The sequence below is a fragment of the Callithrix jacchus genome, chromosome 5 (genome assembly GCF_049354715.1).
Source record: "Callithrix jacchus isolate 240 chromosome 5, calJac240_pri, whole genome shotgun sequence".
Lineage (NCBI taxonomy): Eukaryota > Metazoa > Chordata > Mammalia > Primates > Cebidae > Callithrix > Callithrix jacchus.
In genome coordinates, this window is record NC_133506.1 from 5,963,769 (window position 1) to 5,986,147 (window position 22,379).

The 22,379-nt window shown below is 48.6% G+C and overlaps 1 protein-coding gene across 1 annotated transcript; it reads right to left on the reverse strand.

Annotated features, from left to right (window-relative positions):
- Positions 1-1,252: 1,252 nt before the first annotated feature.
- LOC103792783 (vomeromodulin-like) lies at positions 1,253-21,556 on the reverse strand. The gene is made up of 15 exons (XM_054255129.2): positions 21,491-21,556; positions 18,834-19,140; positions 16,680-17,172; positions 16,236-16,337; positions 14,485-14,640; positions 13,222-13,306; positions 12,524-12,581; positions 11,658-11,728; positions 9,403-9,549; positions 8,143-8,265; positions 7,762-7,829; positions 7,131-7,161; positions 4,495-4,555; positions 3,100-3,179; positions 1,253-1,541 (listed from the first exon to the last, which is right to left on the reverse strand). The coding sequence occupies exons 2-15, from the start codon at positions 19,123-19,125 to the stop codon at positions 1,518-1,520; spliced, it is 1,791 nt and encodes a 596-aa protein (XP_054111104.2). The 5' UTR covers positions 19,126-19,140; positions 21,491-21,556; the 3' UTR covers positions 1,253-1,517.
- Between the last annotated feature and the right edge of the window lie 823 nt (positions 21,557-22,379).

Here is a 22,379-nt window from a genome sequence, read left to right on the forward strand (position 1 = left end):
TAGAGATGGGGTTTCACCATGTTGGTCGGGCTGGTCTCGAACTCCTCACCTCAGGTGATCCACCCACCTCAGTCTCCCAAAGTGCTGGGATTATGGAAATGAGCCACCATGCCTGGCCACTCTAAAAGATTTTTTTAAAAAAGGGGGGGAATGTGAAAGGAAAAAATAAATCTTGGGGCCCCCAAATCACTAAGCTAAAGGGAAAAAAGCCAAGCTGGGAACTGCTTAGGGCAAACCTGCCTCCCATTCTATTCAGTCTTCCCTCTGTTCACTGAGATAAATGCATATCTGATTGCCTTCCTTGGAAAGGTTAATCAGAAACTCAAAAGAATGCAACTGTTTGTCTCTCACCTACCTGTGACCTGGAAGCCCCCTCCCTACTTGAGTTGTCCCACCTTTTTGGATGGAATCAATGTACATCTTATATATGTTGATAAATAGTTCATGTCTCCCTAAAATGTATAAAAACCAAGCTGTGTCCTGATAACCTTGGACACCTGTCGTCAGGACCACCTGAGACTGTGTCACAGGCATGCATCCTCAATCTTGGCAAAATAAACTTTCTAAATTAACTGAAGGCCAGGTGCAGTGGCTCAGGCTTATAATCCCAGCACTTTGGGAGGCTGAGGTGGGTGTATCAGTTGAGGTCAGCAGCTCAAAAACAGCCTGGCCAACATGGTAAAACCCTGTCTCTACTTAAAAATACAAAAATTAGCTGGGTATGGTGGCAGGCATCTGTAATTCCAGCTTTTTGGAAGGCTGAGATAGGAGAATCGCTCGCACCTGGGAGGTGGAGGTTGCAGTGATCTGAGATTGCGCCATTGCACTCTAGATTGGGTGACAGAGCAAGACTTGGTCTCAAAAAAATAAAAATAAATTAATGGAGACCAGAGACCTGTCTCAGATATTTGAAGTTCACAGGTATATACTTGAACAGGTAATCAAAAACTGTATATATCACTTAATATAGAGACGTTGGACCTAGCTACTGTATGATTTTCATGTTGGGCTAATATACAAAACAAAGCATTTGGAGTTGGGGAGCTGAGGAGCAGAAACAGCAAGAAACACCTTAGTCATTGTCATAGTTGTCCTCTAGTGTACTATGTGTACTCACCGTGGGTTTTGTGGCCTTGTCCTACGTATCATTAATTCTTACACTCCAAATTAGAAATACTTTGACTAGCCATAAAGACACAAATCATTTCCTATTTGCAGAAATTTCATTTTGCAGGAATGGAAGACAAGTGAGTCATTTTTTTCTTGCAAGAAAACAGGTTATTTATTAAAGAGATGATTACAAAAATGCCAAAAATCCCTGAATTTTTGCCTTTCTTGTGTGTGTTAATTCAAGGTAGTTAGTACAATTCCAAAGGACAGTTGACATTTTAAGAACACTAACTCTACTTGGTTCCTTAATCATAAGGATGTCTTTTGCTCAGTATTTCATAGAGGAGTGTTACAGAGTGTTTTTGGCTTTCATTCTGGAACATTGCTTGGCTTCTGGTAAGCTAGGTTCACTTTGCTGCCTGAAGGTCCTTCTGTGGAGAGAGAAAATACAATAAATGATGCGCTGAAATACATCAGCTGACTGCAGGTACAGTCTGAGCCAACCAGGACACTATCCCTCTGATCCCAGTGCCTGCTTCAGGGGTTGGGGTATGGACCAAGTCAGGCCAATGGGAGTCCCAGAGACTATTTCTGGATGATTGTTGTTTGAACTGTTAGGGAAGGAAATGGAAGGTGAAGCTCCTGGGAGGTGGGGCTTCCATGCAGAGGCAAAACGGAGCCCATTCAGAAATACTGGAGCTGAGAAATTGATTATGGTGTCATCCTTCAGGCCCTTAGTCGAGCCACTGCTGAAACTAGTAATCACTGGATGTGTAAGACCTATAGGTTTTATTGCTGTTGCTGAGCCCAGTCAGTTTTGGCTGGGCTTCCTGTCCCTGGTAGCTGTACTTCAGTTGGCATTCATGTGATGGACCCAAGGCTGACTTGAAGTTAAGCGATGTGTCCCAATTACATGTAGCCATGGAGTGTGAGAGCTGGGGGTGGGAGGAAATAACATGGAGGGAAATGCTGATTTTACCTTACTCTAGTCACTGATATGGCTACAGATACATGTTGTTTGGGGTTAAGTCAAAACAGGAATGTACAATTTGTGAGATCTGAGCTGAAGTGAAAGAAGTTGATATCTTCATGGTCAGATTTCATATTCATTAAGCAGATTTATCAAGACGGGACCATCTAAGGGTTATGAAGATTCTAAATTTTACTTCTCATCTTCTGGAGACTCATCTTCATCATTTAACTTTTTTTTTTTTTTGAGATGGAGTCTCACACTGTTATTCTGGCTGGAGTGCAACAGCACGATCTTGGCTCACTGCAACCTCTGTTTCCTGGGTTCACGTGATTCTCCTGCCTCAGCCTCCCAAGTAGCTGGGATTACAGGCACACACCACTACACCTGGCTAATTTTTTGTATTTTTAGTAGAGATTGGATTTCACTATGTTCGCCAGACTGGTCTCGAACTCCTGACCTCATGAGCTGCCCGCCTTGGCCTCCCAAACTGCTGGGATTACAAGGGTGAGCCACTGTGCCTGGCCCATTTAACCTCTTACTTGTGACAAAGTTGAATAAAGGAAGCAAGGTTTCCTTCAAGATTGTCACTGGGTTGAGGGTCAGATAGAGAGGGGAAGAAAGGGAAATTTGACTCATGGCAGCAGAGAGTGAGAGGCTCTAGGAAGGCAGCAGCTGACAGTGAGGATGAGTCAGGTATGCACAATGGTGAAATTTCCAAAGAAATGATCGAGATATATTCAGTAAGTGTGAGAGTCCTTGTGTGGACCACAGGACCGATTATTTGATTATACATGGTCAAGAGTGACTTCCTGTTAGGTTAGGACTTGTGTGGTGCCTGAAATTACAGTAAGCAGTATTTCTGACCAGGGGAGAGTGGGGAGGATGGATGGAGCAGAGAGGGCTGCCAGGAACAGATCGTGATGCCCGGCCTCTCTGGTCCCATTCATTTCTCTGAAGATGCAAGCACACGGTGGGTGTTAGTGCAAAAAGAAAATATTTGTATTTCTCCCTCTTACCGACTTAAGCACTTCAAAATTGACATTGTCTAGAAGGTTTGAGATTACTGGTGGTGGTATATTCCATTGTTTAACATATTCTGAAATAAAGAAGGAACATGTTATGAGTCAAAAGGACGATAACCAGGAAATCTCTTTCCTGCCCATTCAACAGAGTGATCTGAGTAAGGGCCTGGATATTCCCCAGGCTGTTGGAGGGTGTGGGAGGTTAGAGCAGGGTAGCCAGGAAGAGAAGACTCCAGAACCAGATTGAAACCTGGTGAGTATCCAAAGCTGAGGTGAAACCTGGCATTCTTTTTTCTTAGAGGCAAGGTCTCGCTCTGTCACCCAGGCTTCATCATAGCTCACTGCAACCTCAGACTACTGGGCTCGTGTTCCTCCTGCTCTCACATAGCCTCAGCCTCACAAGCAGCTGGGAACATAGGCTCACGACACCATGCCTGGCTAATTTAAAGATTTTTATGTTTTTGTAGAGACTGGGTCTCCCTGTGTTTCCCAGGCTGGTCTTGAACTCCTGGCCTCAAGTGATTTTCCTGCCTTGGCTTCCCAAATTGCTGGGATTATAGGAGTGAGCTGCTGTGCTCAGCTGTACTCTTTCTTTTCTTTCTTCTTTTTTATAAAGACTGAGTCTCGATATGTTTCCCAGGCTGGCCTAGAACTCCTGTGCTCAAGCGATCCTCCTGCTTTAGCCTCCCAAATAGCTGGGACTACAGGACCATGCTACCATGCCTGGCTAATTAAAAAAATTTTTTTTGTAGAGATGAGGTCTTGCTATATTGCCCAGGTTGATCTTGAACTCCTGGGTTCAAGTGATCCTCCTGCCTCAGCCTCACAAAGTGTTGGAATTACACACCTGAGCTACCACTGTGCCCAGCCAGGGATCCAAATACTCATACCAGGTGATATGCTAGCATGTCTGTCCTTACTACCTTAAGAAACCACACGAGTGAGGCCCTGCTGTTTTAGTGTTATTCGGGCTATTTTGAACCTCTTTAGTTAGAGTTAACCAGAAATATGTGCAGATGGCATGTTGCACCATCATATTTGGTGGTCCTAAGAGTTAACACTTCAGCCTCTTGATTTCCCAAGTCCCTAATGACTACGAGACTAGGTGCCTGGATCCATGTTTCCTCTAAGCATGATGATAGTGTTGGTCCTGAAGACACCTAGTGGGCAGAGATTTCTTTAGGAGCTGTAGGAGAGGCATTTTGATTTGACTTTCATTTTTTGCCATCTCAGGGTGCTGAAGCCCCTATCTGCCCACAAAAGTGTCCTGTGGCCTAGCTTGTGACCAGATGACCTTGTGCTTAGCACACTCTGCAGTGTGGCTCACACCCTGGTGCCTGTCCTCTGCCACTGACTCTTCTAGGTGTTCAGGTTATTAATGCAACATACCAGTAAGGCCAGACGAGAACTTCTTCAGAACCTCAGCCATCTCCCCTTGTACCTGGTCAATCTGCAAGAGACAGGAGGAGCATTTGCATCAGCATTATCTGGTAGTCCACTGCTAGTTGTCACAGTCAGGGAAAGCAGTCTTAGGTCCTCTGTATGTGCAGATTTTTTTTTTTTTTGAGACAGTCTGGCTCTGTCACCAGTGGAGTGTGGTGGCACCATCTTGGCTCACTATAACCTCCACCTCCCGGGTTCAAACGATTCTCCTGCCTCAATCTCCTGAGTAGCTGGAATTACAGGCACCTGCCACCACCCCCAGCTAATTTTTTGTGCTTTTTAGTAGAGACGGGGTTTCACCATGTTGGCCAAGCTGGTCTCAAACTCTTTTTTTTTTTTTTGAGACGGAGTTTCACTCTTGTTACCCAGGCTGGAGTGCAATGGCGTGATCTTGGCTCACAGCAACCTCTGCCTCCTGGGTTCAGGCAATTCTCCTGCCTCAGCCTCCCGAGTAGCTGGGATTACAGGCATGCGCCACCATGCCCAGCTAATTTTTTGTATTTGTAGTAGAGACGGGGTTTCACCATGTTGACCAGGATGGTCTCGATCTCTTGACCTCAGGTGATCCACCCACCTTGCTGGGATTACAGGCGTGAGCCACCTCCCCCAGCCATACACTTTTATTTTGTGTGATAAACTCCTGCTCCTCTTTGAAGGCTGAGTTCAGGCATCACTTCTTTAGTACATCCACCCTCTGCCTCCCCCGTGGTACCCTCTCTACTGTGTCTTCTTTGTGCCCTGTTGACAGCTGTTTGCATGAAGGTCTTTGTCCCCATCAGGTGGGTAGTTATCTGAGGTTGGGGATCGTGCCTTCTAAGTTGCTTTTGCTGAACACACAGCCTGGTGTGTCATGTAGCCGCCTGGTCAAGTTGAGACAAAGGGTGCCCTGGGCTAGTGATCACCTCTGGAGTTTGCCTCTCAATGAGTCCCCATTATCTCAGGGCTGATATAGAGGCCCCAGCTCATAAACTCTTCAGTTATAAAGTAATGAGGCTGTTCACCTCTGGGCGCTCATTTTGTGCCTCCACGAAATGTGGCTGACAGACTCTTAATACTTTTTGCCTTTTAAAAAACGTGTTTATATGTCCCCATTTGGTCCTCACACTAGAATGTCAGTTCCTAGAGTTAGATGCCTCATTACTACTTCATGTGGCATTTGTAGGGCTGGGCACATAGCATGTGCTCACTAAACATTTGCTGGTTTAAGATTTGAGCTGGCCGGGCTCAGTGGCTCATGCCTGTAATCCCAGCACTCTGGGAGGCCAAGGCGGGAGGATCACCTGAGGTCAGGAGTTCAAGACTAGTCTAGCCAACATAGTGAAACCTTGTCTCTGCTAAAAATACAAAAAATTAGCTGGCCGTGATGGCAGGTGCCTGCAATCCCAGTTACTCAGGAGGCTGAGGTAGGAGAATCGCTTGAACCTCGAGGCAGAGGTTGCAGTGAACCGAGATCACACTACTGCACTCCAGGCTGGCGACACAGCAGGACTGTTCAAGATGGAATATCTTAAACATGGAGTTGGCGGGGGAAACGCACCAGGTTCCGTCTCTGTAGCTGGAGCCTGGTCACTGGAGCCTTCCCTCGTTCTGCACACTCCTCTCCTCCCATGCTCTCCTGGGGTGATCTGCAGGGTGGTCAACCCATGGAACATGGGTTGAAAATAGCTGACAGGAGAGCTGAGCCAGGGACAGCTGCCTCTGATTCTGAGAAACTCTCGTGAGCCTAGCTAGGTTAGAGTCTAGTTATCAGGGGGTGTCCAATCTTTTGGCTTCCCTAGGCTGCATTGGAAGAGGAAAAATTTTCTTGGGCCACACATAAAATACACTAACGATAGTTGATGAGCTAAAAAAAAAAAAATCACAAAAAAATTGCATAATGTTTTGAGAAAGTTTAGGAATTTGTGTTGAGCCACATTCAAAGCCCTCCTGGGCCACACGTGGCCTGTTGCTGTGTGTTGGACAAGCTTGGTCTAGGTCAGATTTTCTTCCTTGCTGTGAATTGCAAGGCCTGCTGGATGCATCAGGTACACCAGGATGCCACAAAAGGCCAGGATTCCACGCCCTGCTCGCGTCAGCGCCTGAGTGTGGAATGCACACTGGGCATGGGTAGCTGTGTTTGAAGAGCTCCCAAGAGAGCCTAGGTTTGGAGCTGCTGTCCTACCCCACACTGTCTGTGGTCTCGTCTTCCTGACTTTCTCTTTTTTCTTTTTTCTTGAGACAGAATCTTGCTCCTGTTGCCCAGGCTGGAGTGCAGTGACACAAACTTGGCTCACTGCAACCTCTGCCTCATGGGTTGAAGCGATTCTCCTGCCTCAGCCTCCCGAGTAGCTGAGATTACAGGCCTTCGCCACCACGCCCAGCTAATTTTTGTACTTTTATAGAGATGGGGTTTCACCATATTGGCCAGGCTGGTCTCGAACTCCCACCTCATCCTCTCAAAGTGCTGGGATTACAGGCGTAAGCCACCATTCCTGGCCATCCCTGACCTTTTCTTTCCAGAGTGTGTGGGGCACTGAGCACCTGGCACTACAATCTTTTCTCACATCCCATTGATAAATGTATTGAAAACGTAATAAACTTACAGCATCGGGGGGTGTTGTACTGTGTTCAGAGCTGTCAGGAAACAAAGTACAGAGAAATATTAGGTTCAGGTAAAAATGCAACTCCATTGTAGAGCTAAGTAGGTCATCAGTTGCTCCTTAAAATCACTTATAACTTGGAAACTACTGAGCAGAAAGAGTAAATGTAGGATGAACAACAGTGTGTGAGTTCAAAACTCCGTCCTGATTTCCTTGTAATTTTGCAGATAATTCCCAAGAGTCTTATGACTATTTTGCTTATGTAATTTTTTTTTTCCAAGACGGAATCTTGCTCTGTAGCCCAGAGCTGGAGTGCAATAGTGCAACCTTGGCTCACTGCAAGCTCCGCCTTTAGGGTTTAAGTGATTGTCCTGCCTCAGCCTCCCGAGTAGCTGGGATTACAGGCACACACCACCATACCCAGCTAATTTTTGTATTTTTAGTAGAGACAGGGCTCCACCACGTTGGCCAGGCTGGTCTGGAACTCCTGAGCTCAAATGATCTGCCTGCCTCGGCCTCCCAAAGTACTGGGATTACAGGCATGAGCCATTGCGCCTGGCCGCTTATGTGATTTTTATCAGGCCTGAGATCATCTCTTATATAGACAGAGGGATTATGTAGTTATAGACAGTACCTCAGAAGTCTGATGTCTGTGATCAGTTTGTCTTTTGAAATCTTGCACACCAATGAGATGATTAAGTCCTGAATTAATACAAAATGAGCACGAGTTAATAACAACACCTTGGCCTGGCTACTCAGCAGACATGTCACATTGTGTGATGGCTAGCAGGGTCCCAGGTCACAGGGTTGTCCTCCCGGCCTTATCCTCCTAAGCCAATCTGCTCACTCTATTCTTCCCTTGGGGGTTGAGCCTGCTGGCCTGGCTGGTCTCCCTCATCTTAGGTACACCCAGACACTCCGAGCCTCAGGGTTTAGGGTGTATCTCATCCCACTAAGCACTGCTCCTTGCAGTTCTTCCTCACAACTCTGCTCTGATTCATTTCTCAGCACTCACCGTTTTCCCGGTGACAGGGCGCTCACCATCCTTGGAGATGTTAACCCAGTAGCTGGCTTGGATTTGATTGGCTAGCTGGTGGGAGTAGGTTAGTTTGGTGATTCTTGCATCCAGGTTATTTCTCTGTTGGAAAGAAGTTGTCATTTGGAGTGTGGTGAGGAAGGACTGCACAATGTTACAGATGAGACACTCGCATCGTTCAGATCGTTCATGCAAATATCATTGATTGTCTAGTGTAAGTTGGTCATCTGGGTGCTGGCGCAGCTGATGTGTCCATGACAGATAAGGTCTATTTCCAAACATTCACCTTGATGACGTTTCTTTCATTTGAAGGATGGTGGCTCATGCAACATGTAAAATCCTACTTTTCTATTACAGCTTGTCCAAGCTGAAGCCTGTCTCTCTCTATGCCCTTACGGGAAGAGACTTCTGTACTTGATCATTTTGGGACACTCTCTTAAAAAATTATACTTTGTCTCAAAGACAGCCTGGCACATAGAAGTCAATTATGATTGTTACTATTGCTACAACTCCCTCTGCCACTTCTAGGGCTGGTAGCAAATGAACACCTGCCATGTGTTTTTGCTCATTCTGTGACTTGTTGGCGCTTCCTTCCCTCACTCTGGTTATCTGTCAAATGGGGATAAGAAAACCTACATCTCAGTGCTGTTTTGAGGATGAAATGAGGTTAGTTATATAAAGACACCTGGTTTTGTCCCTGGCACACAGATGGCACTTGGAACTCTTTTTTTTCCCCCAGAGACAAGGTCTCGCTCTGTCGCCCAGGCTTCAGTACAGTGGTGCGATCACAGCTCACTGCAGCCTCAACCTCCCCAGCTCAGGTGATCCTCCTGCCTCAGCCTCCTGAGTGCTGGGACTATAGATGTGCACCATCACACCTGGCTAACTTTTTGTAGAGACAAGGTCTCACCGTATTGTCCAGACTGGTCTTGAACTCCTGGACTCAAGTGACTTGCCTGACTTGGTCTCCCAAAGCATGGGGATAACTGGCAAGAGCCACCTTACCCAGCTTCCGAACACATTTTTCCTCCCATGTCCCTGTTCCCTGCTTTCCACCAACATAAGCTAGGGCCCATTTATATGACAATGAAGGGAAAAGGTGCCTCCCATGGCAATTGTGTATTAACCTGGAAGAACATTCAGAATCCACTTTCACCCCCTCCTTATTGCTCTCAGAGGTTGACCGGCTGAGCTTGAGGACAGTGCTTATCCACGCTGGGCCCTGTGGGTGGCCCTTACCTGCACAGAGCTCTGCTTGGCAGTGTGAGTGATGATGGCCTTGAGCATCATATGGGATAGAATTAGAGAAATGCTGGCATTTTTAGTAACTGAAGAGAGAGAACTTCCAGGCACAGCAACTGCACCTTTGTTAAAGCGGGCTTCAGCCTAGAGTGAAGAAACAGACAATCTCTGTGATCACATGAAACCGACACCCATTTCAATGCCTTCGGAGGTCTGACTAGGGAGGTGACTAGTGAGGTGGCCCTGAAGGTATCGCCGTGGGAGGAGCCTGAGGGCACATGGCTGTTGACCTCCCCGACTCTGCTGTGGTGTGGACCATGGGGTGTGATGGGGCTCTCAGTGTCCGGATGGCAGGCACCAGGTGAAGGGGGAGTTGCTGCTTGGCTCTGGCTGCCCGTGCCCCCTACAGCGTGGCTCAGGACACCCAGACCTCTGACTTCCCAGGAGAAGCCACATTCATTATTTTTCAGGCAAATGGCCCCTGTTTAAGTGTTGCTCCCAGTAAGGTGTATGTGTGTATATGCACATCTGCACAATAGTCACTTTTTTTTCCTTGAGCCAGAGTCTCACTCTGGTTTCCAGGCTGGAGTGCTGCCGTGCAGTCTCAGCTCACTGCAACCTCTGTCTCCTAGGCTCAAGTGATCCTCCCACTCCAGCCTCCCTAGTAGCTGGGACTACAGGCACACGCTACCATGCCCAGCTAAGTTTTGGATTTTTTGTAGAGACAGGATATTGTCATGTTGCCCAGGCTGGTCTCTAACTCCTGGGTTCAAGCGATCCACTCACCTTGGCCTCCCAAAGTGCTGGGATTACAGGCTTGAGCCACCTTGCCTGGCCAACAGTCACATTCCTTACCTTCCTGTGCTTGCGCTATTGGTCTGGCGTGCCCTCCTTCCTTCCCACATTCCAAAGCCCATCTTGTTTTTAATTTCCTTTCATGGATATTCTGGCCTTCATTGGTTAATAGGCAATGAAATGCAAACTCCACTTAGCAGGAAAGTTAGATGGTTCAGCAAAGTTTACTTTGCTGTTTAAAAACTAGCAATAGCCAGGCATGGTGGTGCACATCTGTAATCCCAGCACTTTAAGAGGCTGAGGCAGGCGGATCATTTGAGGTCAGGAGTTTGAGACTAGCCTGACCAACGTGGTGAAACCCAGTTTCTACTAAAAATACAAAAAAATTAGCCAGGTATGGTAGCTCATGCCTGTAGTCCAAGCTACTTGGGAGGCTGAGGCAGAAAAATTGTTTGAACTCAGGTGGTGGAGTTTGCAGTGAGCCGAGATTGCGCCACTGCACTCTAGCCTGGGCGACAGAGTAAGACTCTGTCTCAAAATAAAATAAAACTAACAATAGCTGGGCGCAGTGGCTCACACCTGTAATCCCAGCACTTTGGGAGGCCTAGGCAGGAGGATCACTTGAGCCCAGGCGTTTGAGACCAGCCTGAACGACATAGAAAGACCTGGTCTCTATCAAAAAATTCAAAACATTAAAAGTTAGCTGAGCACCTTGGCTCACATCTGTGGTCCCAGCTACTTGAGAAACTGAGGTGGGAGGATCACTTGAACCTAGTAGATCCAGGCTGCAGTGAGCCGTGATTGTGCCTCTGCACTCCAGCCTGGGTGAGAGATGAGATCCTGTCTCAAAAACAAAACAAAAAAACCAATAACAATTTCACAAGCATTTCTGTAAACCATCACAAATGCTGTCAGCGTGTCTAATGATCTTGTACTTGGTTTAATAATTCGCTTTTTGTTTCAGGTTTTTTTGTTTTTTAAATTCCCATCATGAATAACTCTATGTCGTTGTGCTTAAATGTATCTGGGCTTAGGTTTTTTTGGACAGATTCTTGGAAGTGAAGCTACCTGAGTCCAAAACCTTGCCTTTTTCAGCACTTCTCATAACCCGGTTTTGCCTTCCCGGTGGCTTAGAGGGGTGGGTGCGGTGAGTGGGTTCTGTCATTTCTTATGTATTGTCCTTTGGGTATCTAGATCTGTGCTGGGCTGACCCTGATGGCCAATAAATGGTTGTCATTGTGGGAATGGCCTCAGTATCGTACACTGGACTTCAGTGGAAGAGAACACATGGTCGGCCCTGGAGGAGGCACTCAGGTGCGATGGCAGAAGCCTGGAGATTCACCCCAGGGTAAGGATGCAGGCTGGTTTGTGACATCTTTAAAATATATATTGTGAGTTTAGGGGTTTCTCTGCTTCTATCTATTGATAAAAGCCATATAAGGGCAGGGCGCACTTACACAGTAGAAGGTTGAAAGACCTTGGGGGGACATTCTGGAACTTTTGAAGGAGTATGTGAACAAGCCCATAGCTGCAGGAGAGAAGAGAAAGCGACATGGAGATGCCACAGCACAGCGCTGACAGCTGGTACACCCTCAGCCCTCTGCCCAGTACTGCCTTCCCCAGGGGGCCAGTCTGGACTCCTCCCAGTCCCTGGATCCCAGGCAGAAAGTGGCTGCCTCTCCTGGATTCTCATGCATGCGGAAGGAGGCCATGGGGAGTGGGGGGAGCTGACAAGAGGGCTTGGCTCTGTTCCTGATAAGCCCCTAACTCCAAGGGAGGAAAAGGCTCACTGGCTGGGCCCCGTGTCTCCTCTACTCTGGAACTTGTCAAATGTGATTGATTCCCTGCCTCAGCTCTCTTGGTGGCTGCCAACCTCCCACGTCCTGTTATCCCTGTCTCTTTGCATGTCTGGGGACATTGAGGGATTTCTGATTCTCAGCCTCCCAGGGTGAAGGCCTGGGACTTTCCTCCCGAGATTCCGTGCCTGTGTGTGCCGGGCAGATTATTTGGGACTGGCAAGCTACAGCGGGGACTGCCAGGGGCTTTGTCCTGTTCCCTTCCTGGGGACTAAGTCAAAGTGAGACTGAGACTTAGGTAAGCTGGGGTATCTTGTGGCCAGAAGGTACTGGGGTGAGGTTGTTTGGGTGCTGGGGCAAGGGTGTCAGCGTGCTGGGGTGACGGTGTCTGGGTGCTGGGAGGCGTGTGGTGCTGTATCCCACAGCCCCTTCCTCTCTGATCTGTCTCCTGGTAGGATCCCTTAAGGACCCTTGGTCATCTCTTGCCGTCGGCCTGGGCAGCCGACGGGTTGCGTGTTTGCACTCACAGTTCTTGCATTCGCTGATGTCACTGAGAACAATGTCACAGGAGCGTGGTTCTTCCATCTGTGAAGTCACCGCTGGTTAGCTTTGCCAAGGAAGCACCATCAGCCCGCCCTCCTTCTCTCCCCACAGTGTCTTCTTTTTCTCCCCTGTTCTCCTCCCCTTCTTTTTTTTTTGAGACAGAGTGCAGTGGCACAATCTTGGCTCACTGCAGCCCCTGCCTCTTGGGTTCCAGTGATTCTCCTGCCTAGCCTCTTGGGGAGCTGGGATTACAAACATGTGCCAGGACACCCAGCTAATTTTTGTATTTTTAGTAGAGACAAGGTTTCACCATGTTGGCCAGGCTGGTCTGGAACTCCTGACCTTAGGTGATCCACCCGCCTCAGCCTCCCAAAGTGCTGGGATTATAGGCATGAGCCACTGCACCCGGCCCTCTCCTTCCCTTCTTTCTGTCCTGTTTCCTGGGCCTCCTATTTGGCAGAAGTCATCCCTCCCTCCCACCAGCCCAAGGCATTGTCAGTGCTTCTGGTGGGCTTTTTCGAGCTGGAGGGGCTGCTGATCCCCAAGTCTCGCGGATCCCAAGGGCCCGACACCTCGTTCCTGAGTATCTCCTGGCATCAGGCAAATCTGAGGGAAGGGACCCCTTTGTCTTCCCCAGTGATGTAGCCCTCCAAGGGGTGCCCTCCCCTTTCCCAGGACTTACATTTTTACTTATTTTTACTGTCAACAGTTGAAGAACAACATCATCCAAGGGTAAAGGGAGAGACAAAGGCAAAATATCCGTGACCCTGGGAAAGAGGCATGAGGAGAACCATGGGATTTTGTGTTTCTGGATTTGCCCAAACGGTGACGAACCTGCCCATTGACGAAACAGGGGAAATGCTATTGCGCAGCTTAATCAGTGCACACACCTGAGCCCTTCACCGTCCGTTTCAGTCGTTAAGGAAGATGCAAGGACACCTGGCAAAACGACCAAAGCACATGACGTCTGGCCCCACAATCCCACCTAGGGGAGTTCATCCTTCAGACGCTCATGCCTAGTGGGGACAGACTTGTCTGTGACCTTATTCATGGTAGTTGGGTATAAACATTGGGTATAAAGGTCAATAATTGGAAACAATGAAGTGTTCTTTGATAAGGGATTAAATTATGATGCATCTTCATTAAGAAATGTTAGAGAGTCATAAAAAGCGAAGAAGCTGTTTATCTACACATAGATTCTTAGCAATTTTTTTCTTTTTCTTTTTTTTTTGAGAAGTCTCACTCTGTCTCCCAGGCAGGAGTGCAATGGCATGATCTTGGCTCACTGCAACCTTTGCCTCCTGGGTTCAAGAGATCTCCTGCCTCAGCCTCCCTTTTTTATTTCTTTTTCTTAAAAGACTAGTCAAGTACAATAGTGAGAAGAGGGTAGAGAGTAGAACAAGAAGATGAGTCTGTAATTGACTGTGAATAGTCAATTGAGATAACTCGAAAACTTTGCATCAGCTCCTAGCAATTTTTTTCTATGAGACAAAGCCCGGGCAAGTGTATATTACGTGTGCACCCTTCTGTGTGTTTATAGATACGTGCAAATTTACTCACATGGCAACACAGCATTTCTGAAAGCAAACATAAGAGACTGGGCCTGTTGGTTGCTTCCAGGGAGGAAAATTAGCCAGCTGGCATTCAGAGGTGGGAGAGAGACTTTTCATTCTCTGCCCTTTTGCATCTTTTGCATATCAATCTAGATGAATGTCATGCTCATGCCAAAAATAGAACGAGTTACTACCTGTGCAGTTAGCAGGCGGTAGGCAGGGAGTGTGAGAAAAGACTGTTCTGAAACATAATGGGCCGTTTCTCAGCAGAGACCCCTCTCTGGGCCTCTGTTTACTCATCCTTTAAGGCACTGCATTGGACAAGCTTATGAGTAAGGGTGCTGGCACAGAGGTCGGGGGATCCAGAAGATGACAAAAATGGTCTCACGTACGTCTGTATTAGTTGAAGAGTCACTTTGTTGACCTCGAAGGCTTTTTCCTGGACCTGGAGTTTGACACAGTGGGTGTCATTTGTGGAAAGGCCAATCTTCAGAGCCACGTCCCCATGCACGTTAAATCCCACCAGGCTGAGGACAGGTCCCAAGAGGCTGTGGAGAGGAAGACACAGGTGAAGCCAGGCTGGCTCCAAGGTGGTGCTCAGGCCCAGCGGTAGGCATGGTAGGAATCGACTCCATGTGTTTGTCAAGGTTCATTCAGGAGGGGAGATGTTCAGTGCTTTCCAGTAGACGTGCCCCAAGGCTGGATGTCCCCTGTTCACTGGGTAGAGAGCCTGGCTCACAGGTGGCAGGCAGTAAACATCTGGCAAAGTCATGCTCCTAACTAGCCCTAAGGAGGTCATCTGCTCTTGGCACGGGGCTGGGTTGTAATGAGACGTCCATTACAGGCTCACTGTTGTGTGAACCTTTCAGCCGTGTGAGCAACAGTATAAGAAAAACCCATCATAGACCAGAGCTGATCTTATGAACAAGGGACTTTCTAGACAGTACAAATGACTCTTTCTGCCCCTGCTATCTGTAGCGGTCACAGTGTGAGCTCTGAAGGCTGACTGCCTGGTCTAAACCCTGTTGGTGCCATCTTTTTGCTGTGATTTCGAGTAAGGTTTGTAACCGCCTTTGCTAGTCTGCATGGGTATTCTCGTCTGGAAACAGGACTGCTTCTCTGGGAAGGTTGTGGAGAGGCTCCAAGGAGTTTGTGGACAATTAGGTGCCTGGTGGACACGGAGCCAGTGAGAGGTATCAGTGCTGGGTGTCTTAGTCCCCAAAGCCATCCTGTCTCCAGGGGAGATGTCTTTTCCCTCTTATGTCTTCACATGTGCCCTGAGCCTACACTGTTAACATGTTCCTCCTCCGTGAGTTGATACTGAGGATGGGGACTGTTTTTAATCGGTCTTTTTCCCAGCACAGCATCTGTCCCAGAGCAGTGTTCCTTACCATATGTCAGATGGGTGGGTGGGTGGATGGATGGATGGATGGATATGTGCATGTTGACATGTGTGGCTTGCCAAGGACTTCTTTTTTCCCCCAGGCTGGGGTTCTAGGATGCAGTCTCGGCTCACTGTAAGCTACGCTTCCTGGGTTCTAGCGATTCTTCTGCCTCAGCCTCCTGAGGAACTGGAATTTCAGGCACATACCACCATGCCTAGCTAATTTTTGCATTTTTAGTAGAGATGGGGTTTCACCATGTTGGTCAGGCTGGTCTCAAGCTCTTGACCTCGTCATCTGCCCACCTCAGCCTCCCAGAGTACTGGGAATTCAGGCATGAGCCACCGCACCCTGCCAGCCAAGTGCATTCTAATCATCTCCATTTCCCCAGCTGACGAGGTTGGTGCTGATTCCCCATGGAGAGTCCAGAGGATTTGGAAAGTATGTGTAGTTTAAGAGCAGGGCAGGCATCACCATGAGATGTGTTCCCTTTGGTTTCCCTCCTCACCTTCCAAGTATGAACTGGTGCCCATTTCCCATAAACACCTTTGCTCACATGATTGGAGGATGAGGCTCCCGGGCCCATTCTCTTTTCTTGCCCGTCTGCACGGGGGCAGAGGGGCGGCTGTGTGCAGTACCTGCTTTGCCCCACCCTCACCCATGCTGCTGTCCTCTCTGTTGTCTCTACCTGGCCTTTGCTCACTGGAGCTTGCAACACTGGGGCAGAGCGACCCAGCGGACGGCTGTGGGCACAGACTCACCCGTTTCCGCCTATGAAGATGGTAGTCGTGGCTTGGACGTGGATCCCGTCAGCTGTCATGGTTGACTTCATGCTCTCCACAGTCACTTTTTCAACCTGTAATCTGCAAAGCAAAAGCATCAAGAGGCAGTCCTGTTTCAAGGAATCAGCCTGGAAAGCAGGAGAAATGCCTCTGAAGCAGACAATGAACAGCCTACCAAGCCACCATCCAGTCCCTTGACCCCTCAGCCCTCTTATCTGCCCAGGCCTATAAGCTCAATAATCTTGCTCCTGTTTCCCCCTGAAAGGGTGCAGGCACAGCATAGAGCAAGACTATTTCTTGGTGAAATATGCCAATACCAAGTAATATACCCATCCCAATCTATGGGACCAATGGAAGTTGAACATGAGAATCCAAATCAGCAGGTTTTCTGGTGGAGAAGCCACAGGTCAAGGAAGCACTTACCCCAGCAAGAGCTGTTCCAGGTCAGCATTTTTCAGGAGGTCTGAGAGTCCACTGCTGATGCCCGACAGCAGGGTGCTGTTCAGCACACCCTGAGCAGACTCTTTGAGGTCTCCAACTTTGTCAGTCACATCATTCAGAGGCTGCTGGAGAGCAGAGAGACCAGTGCCATCAAGCAGTCCTTTTACGAGGTTCTTGTCTGAACCAGTGGATAGTAGGCTCCCCAGACCCTCCGTCCTCTGGGTTAGCAAACCGCTGACAGCACCAGTGACTTCTGGGAGCAATGGGAGGTTCGAGGACTTGCCACCATTTCCTTCGCCTAGGAGGCCACCGAGGCTGCCACCTCCAAGTATATCAAGGGATGAAGTGAGGTCTAATAGAGACAGCAGGTCCAAATCGCTCACTGCGGATAACACGGTCCCAAGCAAACCAGCCAAGTCAACCTTCTTACACTTCAGCATCTTCTCAATCTGCGGGGGCAAGGTGGCGTTCATATCTGAAAAGTATAAAGAGACGCATTGTTGCTGTGGCCTTCCCAGTTGGTTCAGCAGGAAGAAGCTTCCCTGCCGGGCAACAGCACCTTTGACTGGAGGGGCCCATAGAAACTGTATATGGTGCCTGGTGCCTCCTGTAAGAAACAGTCCTTGCTGCTCCTTCTCTAGGGACAGCCTGGTGTCAGAGAAAGTTGCCTGTGCCCTTGTTAAGAGCTACTGTTTATTAGCAACTGCTATGAGATCAGCCTTCTGTTGAGTACATCTAAAGGGATTTGGACATGGAGTGAAGGGTCCTTGTGCCACTGCACTCCAGCCTGGGCAACAGAGCAAGATCCTGTCTCAACACAAACAAAAACAAAACAAAAAGGACAGGGTGCGGTGGCTCACGCCTGTAATCCCAGCACTTTGGGAGGCTGAGGCAGGCAGATTGCCTGAGGTGAGGGGTTTGAGACCAGCCTGACCAACGTGGTGAAACCCCATTTCTATTAAAAATGCAAAAAATTAGCCAGGTGTGGTGGCACATGCCTGTAATCCCAGCTACTTGGGAGGCTGAGGCAGGAGAATTGCTTGAACCCAGGAGACAGAGGTTGCAGGGTGCCAAGATTGTGCCATTGCACTCCAGCCTGGGCAACAAGAGCAAAACTCCATCTCAAAAACGAAACAAAGCAAAACAAAATTAATAATCATTATCTCCAAATCACTGTGTGATGGGTACACAGCTGTCTTTTTTTTTTTTTTTAAACCATGTCTGGCCTTTTTTGTACATATTTGAAGTCTTTTGTACCAAGGAAGTCTGCTGGAAGAGCAAAGCATAGCTTCTTCCTGAGTCATAGCAGTCCACATTGGAGCTGTGGGGTTGGCCCTGTGGTCACTCAGCACGTGCCAGGCCTCCCTGTGTGGCCCTGTCTCCTCATCCCGGATGGCTGAGGTGGGCCATGGCTGCGAGGCTGCCGTTGGAGCACCAAGAGCCTTCCTGCTGGCTGTCATTCGCTAGTAAATCTGTGCTCCTTCTGGCTTCTCCATGGGAGTCACTTCTTGGCCTAGCCTTAAATTCCGGAGTTGCTCTGCCCTCAACCTCTGCGGGGTTCTTAGAGGGGCATCTGCCCTATCCTCATTGCCTCATGCAGGGAGTGAGACTCAGGGAGTGAATGAACAAAGGGAGTTTGGAGAAAGCAAGTCTGGTCAAGGGGATGATGGTGTGACCCAGATTTCCCATTTCCTGGCTCCTCAAAGTAGGCTGAGGTTTCAGCACCCATGGGAGTCTGGGTAAGCCCTGGGGCCCAGCAGGGAGGGGCTGGGTGGTGTCTCTGCACAGTCTCCAGGTGAGAAGAGGCACATGATTTGGGGATACTCAGACAGTCTGCCAGGGTTGTGTAGACCAGCCCTAGCCTACACGTGGACCTTGAACAAGCAGCCTCAGCGCCATCTTGGAGCAAATGAGGAAGCTGGACTCTCAGGCTCACTGCACTAGTGCCTGACCAGAATGGCCAGGGGGACCTGGGCATCTGTGCTGTCACAAGCTCCTAAAGTGAGTCCAATGCCCCCTCATGTTCGGGACCTGCTTGTTCAGAAGGCGGAAACCCCCTGAGCTTAGGAATGAGAAGCCTGTGTGAGCGGTTGAAAGGACCAAGGAAGGGTGTGTGGGGGAACAGTCCTTACTTACGGTCTTCAAGTTTGCTGTCAGATATGAAGTACTTGGCAATGGGTAGACACCTGCTTCCTTTGGTCCTCGCTGGGTATTTTCTGGGCAGAGGGACTTTTGGGACTTGCAGACCTCCAGGGGGTGATCCAGGTGGAAGAGGGACGGGTAATCCAGGTGGAATAGGGATGGGTAATCCAGGTAGAAGAGAGACGGGCAAATTGGGTATTATGGGAGGACTAGCTGGGAGATTCAGCTGGCCAAGTGCTTCTTCCTGGATGGCCAAGATGACAGCCAGGACCCAGAGAGTCAGCATCTTGGTGGCTGATACCTGCAAAGGAAGGCTTCTTCAGATACCACATTCCCCATGGACCATTGGGCTGCCATGGAGGTTTGTGTAGGATGTCCACATACTAGAGTCCTGGTCCTTGTGGGAGGGTGCCATTCACATCTTAGGTATTCTAGTCTGTATGCTGCAGTCATGGAAAAATGTTGCTGTATGTGGCTGTCAACGTCTTGAAGAAAGGGCTTTTTCTCTGTCTTTTCAACCGTGCATAAACCTACTCTCCAGGCTGGTCCCTGCTCACTGGTGTTACCTTCAGGTCACACATTCTCATGCCACCTTCCTCTGTCACAGGTGGCATCTGAGTCACCTGCTGGGGAACTGGAGAGTTCCAAGTCCTGCAGCTGCACTCTCAGGCCTATGTCTCGTCACTGGGGCGTGTGGTCATGTGTCTTTTCTTTTTTTTTTTTTTTTGAGACGAAGTTTCGCTCTTGTTACCCAGGCTGGAGTGCAATGGCGCGATCTCGGCTCACCGCAACCTCCGCCTCCTGGGTTCAGGCAATTCTCCTGCCTCAGCCTCCTGAGTAGCTGGGATTACAGGCACGCACCACCGTGCCCAGCTAATTTTTTGTATTTTTAGTAGAGACGGGGTTTCACCATGTTGACCAGGATGGTCTCGATCTGTTGACCTCGTGATCCACCCGCCTCGGCCTCCCAAAGTGCTGGGATTACAGGCTTGAGCCATGGCACCCGGCCTGGTCATGTGTCTTATGCGTCTGCTCACTCTGAGGATTCCGAGCCTCAGCAAGGAGGCAGAGAGCTGGGTCCACACTAAATTAGGAGACCCCTGTTGGAGTCTGAGCTGTTCTGGGTGCCTTTCAAAGACTGATTCTCACCTTCGACCCTCACTTTCCTCCAAAACTGATTCCCAAGCTTTTCCCTCTAATATTTATGGCGAGGTGGAGGTTTGTGTCCTCTGGCATTTTGCCTCTGTGAGGAAGGTGAGCTTTTTTGTAAAATTGAGTTGTGGATCTTTTTTTTTGTTTGGTTTTTGAGACTGAGTCTTGCTCTGTCACCCAGGCTGGAGTGCAGTGGCGTGATCTCAGCCTCCAAGTTTTAAGCAATTCACCTCAGCTTCCCAAGTTGCTGGGATTATAGGTTTGTGCCAGCACGCCCAGATAATTTTCTGTATTTTTAGTAGAGATGGGGTTTCACCATCTTGGCCAGGCTGGTCTTGAATTCCTGACCTTATGATCTACCTGCCTTGGTCTCCCAGAGTGCTGGGATTATAGGTTTGAGCCACTGCGCCCGGCCTGTTTTGTTTGTTTGTTTTTTTTAGATAAGGTCTCGCTCTGTTGCCCAGGCTGGAGTGCAGTGGGACAGTCTTGGCTCACTGCAGCCTCTATCTCCCAGGCTCAAGCAATTCTCATGTCGCAGCCTCCCGAGTAGCTGGAATTACAGGTGTGTGCCACCATACCCAGCTAATTTTTGTATTTTAGTAGAGATGAAGTTTCACTGTGTTGGCCAGACTGGTCTCAGACTCTTGACCTCAGGAGATCTGCTCACCTCTGCCTCCCAAAGTGCTGGGATTACAGGTGTGAGCCACCATGCCAGGCTGGGTTGTAGATCTTTGCCCCTGCCATGTATAGGTATTAACAAAAGCAAGCTTTTTGCCATTTGCCAACACCCTAAAAATGTGTCTATTCCAGCCTGGACAATAGGACTAGACCCTGTCTCTATAAAAAAAAAAAAAAAAACTAGCTGGGAGTGGTGGTTCACACCTGTAATCCCAGCTACTGGGAAGGCAGAGGTGGGATGATCTGTTGAGCCCAGGAAGTTGAGGCTGCAGTGAGCCAAGTTCACACCACTGAACTCCAGCCTGGACAACAGATTAAGACTCTATCTTTAAAAAAGAAGAGCAACTATGGCAGGAATGTGGTGAAGGGCACAATCTGAATGAAGCCAGTGAGAATTCTTCAGTTTGAATTGATTAGGCCTTATGAAGAAAATCTCAACACAGCTTCATTAATTTTTAAAATTTTACTCTCGTCTGCAAGAAATGTAACCTCAGTATCTCACATGACATCTAAGCATAATTTCACAGAAAAAAAATCTTATGCCCGTGACTGAGTTGATGGCAATATTGTCAGACTTGAGTGAAACCTTTTGAGAACCTCAGGACTACATTTCTCATTCTCCGAAAAGCAGTGCATAACAGGCAATGGCCAACCACCTTCCCTGTGCTAGGCAGAGTGCATGTCAGCAGGGGAGGGACGTTGCTAAAGCAGTTAAAAATGCGTAAGCCCTCGTTACCGGTCCTGAGATGGACTGTGCGTTGCTTGTTCCCACCCACGAGTTGGAACTTCTCTTTCGCCTGTTCCATGCGGCAAGTTCTTACCTTGCCTGGGGTGGATGGACCCAAGTTTTCAGAAGCCGCCTTTCCTCCTGCTCCTGCCTCCAGACTGTTGATGACAGAGCTGCGTCCCAATTTTATAGACCAATGTCTGTCTGCAAAGTCATTAGACAAGAAGGGAAATGATCCAAGCGTGCTGATAAGGGCGGCGTGATTCAGGCTACCTTCCAAGATCAGCCCCTTCTCATCACCGCACCATTGTCCTGCCTTCCTGAAAGATGTTCAGAGTGCTTGGAGCTTTTTGTGAAGGGGGTAGGCAGGCAAGGTGTCTGTCTCTTAGAGGTAGGTTAGATAGCATAGCTTCTCAAAAATAGCCTTATCAAATCTATGGCAAGAACAAGCTGCTTGGCATTCCATGAACCACATCCGGCACTTGTGGTTCAAGACATCCTGTAGCAGAGAGGAGCAAGAGCCTAAGGAAAAATCCCCAAGTCTGCGCAGGCATGGAACCCTGTAACTGATGTCCTCAAACTGACCTAGGCTCTTTTTGATGCTAAAAAAATCCTAATTTAGCTACACCCATGGGTAGAGATTTAAGATTCTAATGAGACATGCAATGTGTGTACTAGCGCATATAACCACTGCATCTGCAGGCCTAAGAATCCACCCACAACATGCTGAGCAGCAGCCCCTCTTTCTTGCCCCTTGATGAATAACCACGCAAAACTCCCATAAAGGAATATCCCTTGCATCAGAAGGGGCTGTCTCACTTCTGATGAGCTGTCAGAGGGTTCTTTTGCTTTGTAATAAACTCTTTTTGGCGGGGGGGATGAAGTCTTGCTCTGTTGTCAAGCTGGAGTGCAGTGGCGTGATCTTGGCTCACTGCAACCTCTGGCTCCTGGGTTCAAGCGATTCTCCTGCCTCAGCCTCCTGA